The sequence below is a fragment of the Euphorbia lathyris genome, chromosome 5, assembly GCF_963576675.1.
Source record: "Euphorbia lathyris chromosome 5, ddEupLath1.1, whole genome shotgun sequence".
NCBI lineage: Eukaryota > Viridiplantae > Streptophyta > Magnoliopsida > Malpighiales > Euphorbiaceae > Euphorbia > Euphorbia lathyris.
Window position 1 is genome coordinate 47,102,196 of NC_088914.1, and position 7,708 is coordinate 47,109,903.

The window sequence follows — 7,708 nt, forward strand, 5'->3', positions numbered from 1 at the left end:
GGCGCAACAGAGAAGAAGAGAAGGAGAAGACAAAGTGAAGACAAGGTGGACAGCAAATTAATATCAATTAATTGCTGTAGGGCCGTGTCAATTTGGCCTGTGAAATTGGCCCAGGATGGGCCTAAATTTAGGCCCATTCTGGGCCCATTAAAACACCTAATTATTAAAACAGGGGGGCCAAACATATTTAAGACCTTAGAATTGTTTGGGGACAGGGGGGCCGGAACCACCCCTGGTCAGGGTGGTTCCGGCGGCCGGAGGGGCCTGGCCCCCCAGGCCCCCCTGTCTACGCCACTGAACGTAAGTGGTTAGTTATATGCATGGTTTTATTATTTATATGTTCACTCTTATCTGATTGCTAAACTTGTAATTGTCATGTTTGGTTGGTTGATGTGTTAAGCTTGTGGTAATAAATGACTAAGTGCTATTAGTATTTATTGTTATTAATGATAATTGAGATTGAAATGTGATTGATGGTTGGTATGTAATTATTTGGTTATTAATTCTATTTAAGTGAATTAATTATTTATAATGGTTGTTCGATCACTTGGTGAAAATAAAGATCTTTTTCGACCTCGAACAAATAAGGAAGAGATTCTTGGTCCTGAATTACCATATCTCAGTGCAATAGGTGCACTAATGTATCTTACTAACAATACGAGGCCATATATTGCTTTTTCTGTCAATTTGTTATCCAGATATAGCTTTGCATCTACATGAAGGTATTGGAATGGAATTAAGCATATATTATGTTATCTTCAAGGAACTATTGATTGAGGATATTTATTCACATATGGAAGTACAACTATATCTCGGCGCTCTAAGAAGCAAACTATTACAACTACTTCTTCAAATCACGCTGAGTTAATAGCTATTTATGAAGCAAGTCGGGAATGTGTTTGGCTAAGATCGTTAACTAAGCACATACGAGAGTCATGTGGTAGATCATCAGAATATGAAGATAATGCAGATTGCATTGCTTAACTTAAAGAAGGCTACATTAAAGGAGACAAAATAAAGCACATTTCACCAAAGTTTTTCTTTACGCACGATCTTCAAAAGAATGGTGAAATCAATATTCAGTAAATTCGATCAAGTGACAATCTGGCAGATTTGTTCACAAAGGCATTACTTTCTACAACTTTTAAGAAGTTAGTTTACATTATTGGAATGCCTCATCTGAAAGACCTTCAGTAATATTGCGAATAGGGGGAGTAAACACTGTACTCTTTTTCCCTTAACCAATGGTTTTGTCCCACTGGGTTTTACTTGGTAAAGGTTTTTAATGAGGCAGTGCCCCATTCGCATGGATGGACATCCAATGGGGAATGTTATGAATAATTAATGTGGATGTCCATAAGTATAACCATTGTAACTCCTCATTCCTTAATGTTGTAACTCTTCATTCATTAAGGTTGTAACTCTGTATTCCTTAATGTTTGTAACTCCATAATTTATGTAACCTATATATTCATAAGCCTATAAATATAGGTTTCTTTCATGTAATAGAGAACAAGTAAAAGGACAAGTGAAATACAAACTTACACTCTCTCCATTGTTCTTATTCTATTGCATGTTATCTTCATTGTTTCATAACAGTTTTATTATTAAATTAAGGGAAAAGTACAAAAATAAACCTTGTGGTTACACCTGTTTTCGAACAACACCCATGTGGTTTAAAAGTTTGCAAACACATTGAGGTTCATTCCGTTAGCAAACGCATACCAAATTGACTAACGGTGTTAAAAGTCAAAGAGAAAAAAGTTAATTTGGTCCCTATATTTATTTATTTTATAAATTAACTCCCTTTATTATGTAATTATCATAAACAAATCCTTTAAATAAAAAATAAAAAACAATTAAACCTTCCTTCACCTCTTGAAATATCTTCAGTTCTTCAATCTTGGAAAAAAATCTTCATCAGTTCTCTTTTCTCTTCCTTTAATTACCCCTTTTGTTTTCATCATTTAGTTCTTCCCTTTTTAATTAGTAATTCCCCCAATTTTGCTTAATTTTGGCAATTTCGTAATCAAATTTAGAGCTTCAGCAGTTGAGTGAAGCTTTGGATAATCTTCGTCTTCCTCGATTTGATCATTCCTTTTTCTCTTATCTGTTTTTCAGTAATTTTTTTTTATCAGAGTTGCCACAAGCTTCGATTAAGAATCTGAAGAAGAAATTAGAGTTTCGATTAAGAATTTGTTTTTCGTAATCAAATTCGGACTGTCCCGTAAGCTTTATCAGTAAATTTTCCTGAAACTAACTTCTTTTCCAATGGTAATTCTAGCCATGGTGTATATTAGATGCTACCATATTATCGGGGACTCTCGACTAGTGATTTTCGTTCACTTGCTGGATCTAATTCCTGTTACGATCAAGCACCAATTGGACCTGCCGGAAAGTGGTGTCGAAGGTTGCCCAAACCTCGGGGTCTTCGTCATCGTTGTCGTCGTGGCGGCGCTTGTGGCGACGCTTGTTGGTGGTGGAATTGGAGTTGTTCATAGTTGAAATTGATCAGAAAGATGTTAGACGGTGAAGAGTGGTGAAATTTGCTCGGCGATCTGCGATTGAGGGATTAGTGTTTGGTATTTGTTTTTTTTTCAACGATTAATGAAAATTGCAAGGATGGTATGATATAATAGGGATGATATGTGTAAGGGTGAAATAATGGGGTGTTTGTTTGGTAGTTCAATTGATTTTAGAGAGAGACAAATTAAGAGAGAAGAGAGAAAGCAGAAAAGAAATAAGAAATTAAAAAGATGGAGAAGATGGTATAATTGATTTTTATTTTTTATTTTGGGGTTAGTTTATGATAATTAGATAATAAGGGGGGTTAATTTATAAAATAAATAAATATAAAGACTAAATTAACTCTTTTCCATTTGACTTTTAACACCGTTAGTCAATTTGGTATGTGTTTGCTAACGGAATAAACCTCAAGATACCATTTTGTAAATTTTTAAACCACAAAGCTGCAATCGAAAGTAGGTGTAACAACAAGATTTATTTTTGTACTTTTCCCTTAAATTAATACATCCACTTACTTTTCATCACCTTTACAAATTCATGCATTCATTTTTCTATCACCTTTCAAATTCTATGTGTTCATTATCATAGAGATTAAATTATTTTTATTATTAATTAATATAGATCTACTTGAATATTTATTATGTACATTACTCACTCGAATTTTCATGAAATTAATAAATTAAATATTTTTAATTAATTAAATTCTTTTTTATTTTGATTTTTAAGTGTTTGATAACTCATAAAATAAGCCTTTAAAACACTTTTCTTAGAAATGAAGTGAAATAAGAAGAATGCTCCGAAATGTAAATTGAGAGAAAATAAATTGTTGACTAAAATTAAGACATTTGATAGTGTGTATATATAATGGATAATGTGGCACTCATATAAAATGATGAGTTATTACAAAAAAAAAAAAAAAAAAAAAGTAAAAAATACATAGAAAATATATGATATCATAGTTGATGACATTGGGTTGGAAGAAATGACAAAGTTTGGTTGTGAAGATCATAAAGAATGAAGATATTCTGCTGCTGAACATTCCCTAATATTGACATTCCAGTTGAAGTTGCCATCGCCAAACAAGCAATTCCCAAGGTTGAATCTGAAATGATATAATTCTCTGGTGGCAATTCCAAGTCTGCTCCTCCATCAAAGTGAAAAACCAGGTTTGGCACATCTATTTGAGTCGAATCCGTGGGCAATTTGAAGCAAAGTTCAAGCCCTGTAGAGGCAGAATTATCAACTGTAAGACCCATCTGAGACTTAAACTCTTGTTTAACCAAATCAAAAGCAGTTGATTCCAAATAAGTTATTGTAGTACCAGAGTCTATGATTAAGCCACCACTCCCATCATTTTGGATTTCAAAAGTTGATTTCTTAACCGACAAGCGATTTCCACCCACTGAGATCCCTTGAAGAGAAAGATAATAAAATGATGGCTGTGAGGGATTTTGCAATAAAGGAGTAGTCTTGATTCCGCTACCGGTAGAACCTTTTAAAGTTGCTAAAGAACCCATCATAAGTGTGCTTCTTTTTTTGTCATCATCAATTGAAGTTAAGCAATAAGAGAATTTAGTTTCTTTAAGCTGTGAAACTAATGACAAAGGTCCTCTTCCTAGCCCTACCAGCCCCGAACCCTGGTTGAAACCATCTCCTTCATTGTCTTCTCCGCACCCGAACCCGATACCTGGAACCGAAACCTCCCCAAACGTAAACGTTTCTGTCGCTAAAATCCCTTCAGTCGAAGAATAATCACCGTACGTGTATAGATATTCACACCTGTTGCTGCTGCAAGACGACTGAGGCAATGCTTTGCATAACTCGCTAGAACATGACAATTTTGAGAAAGAAGACGACTTTTTCGGCTCAAAAACCGGCGTTGGTTGATTGAAACACTGTGAACAAGGCTTGCACTGTGTCCATATCAGATCACTTCCTGTGTCCATGATTGCAGGGTATGTTTCTGATGGTGTACCCATGCCTAATTTCATTAAGAATTCCCCGTTTCCGGGGAGGACTGAGGCATCAATGTCTAGGACCATTCCGTACATCCTCTTCAATCTGTGTGACGAACGCTTCATTCCATGTTGGATTCGCTCGAATTTCGTCATGTTTTTATCGGAATCCACATGTTCAAGCCTAATACGGAATCCATTTCTCTTCTGCTGCTCCCTTGATGTTGAAACTCCACCACAAAATATTGATACTAGTAATAAAATACCCCAAATGAAATTCCATGTAGCCATTAGCTAGGGTGAGAAGAGCTAAAGAAACTTAAAAGAGATGATATAGACAATATGAGAAATGTAAGAGTGAAGGGGGTTTGGTTTCGTTTGGTTTGATTTGAAGTGGAAACTAAGACATTCCAACAATCCAACTTGAGTGGAGGTTGAGATATCATTGCATGTTATGCAACTATTTGGCCTGGTTGTTGGGAATTTTTTGATTTATTATTCTTCTTCTAGCATTTGTCTCGGAGTTTGGAGGTTAATGGAGGTGAGAGTTAAAGAAGATAATGGAAAGGGAAGGGAAGTGATGGAATGGAAAGTTAAAAATTAACATTGTTTGGGAGTTTATAGGATGTAAATGAGGTTAAATGTTTAACCTTGTTTGGGAGTTTAAATTTGGAGGGCAAGGAAGGTTAAATTTACTCTCCAGAGACAAGACGACAACAACAACAACAACAACAAAGCCTTAGTCCCGAAATGATTCGGGGTCGGCTAACATGAACCATCATATAAAACCGTGAAAATCAAGTCGTGTCAGCGACACAGATTCGCTCCCTCCACTCCGTCCTATCCACTACCATATTTTCCTCAATTCCCAATAAACTCATATCACTCTCGATCACCCTCCTCCAAGTTTGCTTAGGTCTTCCCCTACCCCTCACCACTACATCCCTTTGCCACTCTTCGGTTCTCCTAACCGGCGCATCAAGCGCTCTATGTCTCACATGGCCAAACCACCTTAGTCGGTTTTCTCTCATTTTATTCTCAATAGATGTGACCCCTACTTTTATCCTAATTATTTCATTACGCACCCGGTCCTTTCTCGTGTGACCACACATCCATCTCAACATACGCATCTCCGCCACCGACATCTTATGGATGTGGCAGTGTTTCACTGCCCAACACTCCGTACCATATAACAATGCTGGTCTAATTGCCGTCCGGTAGAATTTTCCCTTCAATCTATTAGGCATGCCGGGATCACAAAGGAAACCCGTAGCACTCTTCCACTTCGACCAACCAGCTTTAATCCTATGAGCAACATCTCCATCTACTTCTCCATCCATTTGGATAATAGATCCTAAATACCGGAAGCAATCCGAGGCCTGAACAACTCTCCCATCTAGGGTGATTGTCCCTGCCTCCCTACTCCTACGGCCGCTAAACTTACACTCCAAATATTCTGTCTTACTTCGACTCAACTTAAAGCCTCTAGATTCTAGAGTTTGCCTCCATAGTTCCAACTTCATCTCCACTCCTTCTTTCGTCTCATTAACCAACACAATATCATCTGCAAACAACATGCACCATGGTATACTATCTTGAAGTGAACTTGTTAGTTCATCCATAACGATGGCAAAAAGAAATGGGCTTAGTGCGGAACCTTGATGCACTCCAATCGTAATAGGAAACTCTTCAGTCTTTCCAACACTAGTACGTACACTCGTGCATACTCCCTCATACATGTCCTTTATGATGTCAATATATTTCCGCGAAATGCCTTTCCTTATCAAGGCCCACCAAAGTACTTCCCTTGGTACCTTATCATATGCTTTCTCCAAGTCAATGAAAACCATATGCAAGTCTTTCTTCTTATTTCGATAGTGCTCCATTAATTGTCTCATTAGATGGATGGCTTCCATAGTTGATCTTCCCGGCATAAAGCCAAACTGGTTTTCCGAGATCTTCACCGTCCTCCTTAGCCTTTGTTCAATCACTCGCTCCCAAAGTTTCATAGTGTGACTCATTAATTTGATTCCCCGATAGTTGGCACAATCTTGGACATCGCCTTTGTTCTTATACAAAGGGATTAAGGTACTTTTCCTCCATTCTGATGGCATCTTATTGTTTCTCCAAATTTTGTTGAAGAACGTCGTCAACCATTCGATTCCTCTTTCTCCCAAACATCTCCAAATCTCAATAGGGATGCCATCAGGTCCTACTGCTTTCTTCAACTTCATCTTACTTAATGCCATTTTGACTTCACCCTTTTGAATTCTCCGCAGGCATTCATGATTTATCATATCGTGATGGATACTTATATCTCCAACATCTTGTTGGCGATCTCCATTAAATAAGTCATCAAAATAGGACCTCCATTGTTCCTTGATATCCTTATCTCCAACTAGGACTTTCTGGTCCACATCCTTCACACATTTAACTTTTCCGAGATCTCGCGTCTTCCTATCTCTCATCCGAGCAATTCTATATATGTCTCTTTCCCCTTCTTTCGTATCCAATCTTGTATACAGATCCCGATTCACCTTTGCTCTAGCATCTCGTATGACCTTCTTTACTTCCCTTTTAGCCTCTTTGTATTTTTCGTAGTTCTCGTCACTCCTACATTTCCCCAATAGTTTATAGGATTCTCTCTTACTCTTTACTGTTTGTCGTACTTCTTCTGTCCACCAAGATGTGTCCTTACCCGGTGGCATGCTACCTTTAGATTCCCCTAGAACTTCCTTCGCTACTTCCCTTATACTATGCTCCATCTTATTCCATATCGAATCTATATCTGAATCCATATTGCAAGTCCAAATATCTTTTTTGGTCATCTCATCCACAAATTTTTGTTGATTCTCCCATTGCAATTTCCACCACTTAATCTTAGTCTCTACTTGAGGTGTTTGTTTTCTTATACATTTCCTACTTCGAAAATCTAGCACCACTACTCTATGTTGGGTTGTCGTACTCTCACCAGGGATCATCTTACAATCAATATAACTCTTTCTCCAAGCACTCCTTACTAAGAAGAAGTCAATTTGGCTCGCATTACCGCCACTCCGATAAGTCACTAAGTGGGATGTTCTCTTCATAAACCATGTGTTTATGATACTCAAGTCATAGGCTGATGCGAATTCCAAAATATCATTTCCTGCTTCATTCTTATCTCCAAAACCATACCCTCCATGAACACTCTCAAACCCATCTCGCCTAGAACCCACGTGTCCATT

The 7,708-nt window shown here is 37.4% G+C and overlaps 1 protein-coding gene across 2 annotated transcripts; it reads right to left on the reverse strand.

Annotated features, from left to right (window-relative positions):
* Nucleotides 1-3,362: 3,362 nt before the first annotated feature.
* LOC136228899 (aspartic proteinase nepenthesin-1) lies at nucleotides 3,363-4,798 on the reverse strand. Of its 2 annotated transcripts, XM_066017392.1 has the most exons (2): nucleotides 3,848-4,798; nucleotides 3,363-3,748 (listed from the first exon to the last, which is right to left on the reverse strand). In XM_066017392.1, exons 1-2 carry the CDS (start codon nucleotides 4,770-4,772, stop codon nucleotides 3,480-3,482), a joined length of 1,194 nt encoding a protein of 397 aa, XP_065873464.1. In that variant the 5' UTR covers nucleotides 4,773-4,798; the 3' UTR covers nucleotides 3,363-3,479. The 2 variants fall into 2 exon arrangements, with proteins under 2 accessions (XP_065873464.1, XP_065873463.1); XM_066017391.1 differs by having other exon boundaries at nucleotides 3,363-4,792.
* Nucleotides 4,799-7,708: the final 2,910 nt, after the last annotated feature.

Bases quoted from the DNA above. Each gene is read 5' to 3' on its own strand.
- LOC136228899 (XM_066017391.1), bottom strand. From the start codon at position 4,772: ATGGCTACATGGAATTTCATTTGGGGTATTTTATTACTAGTATCAATA.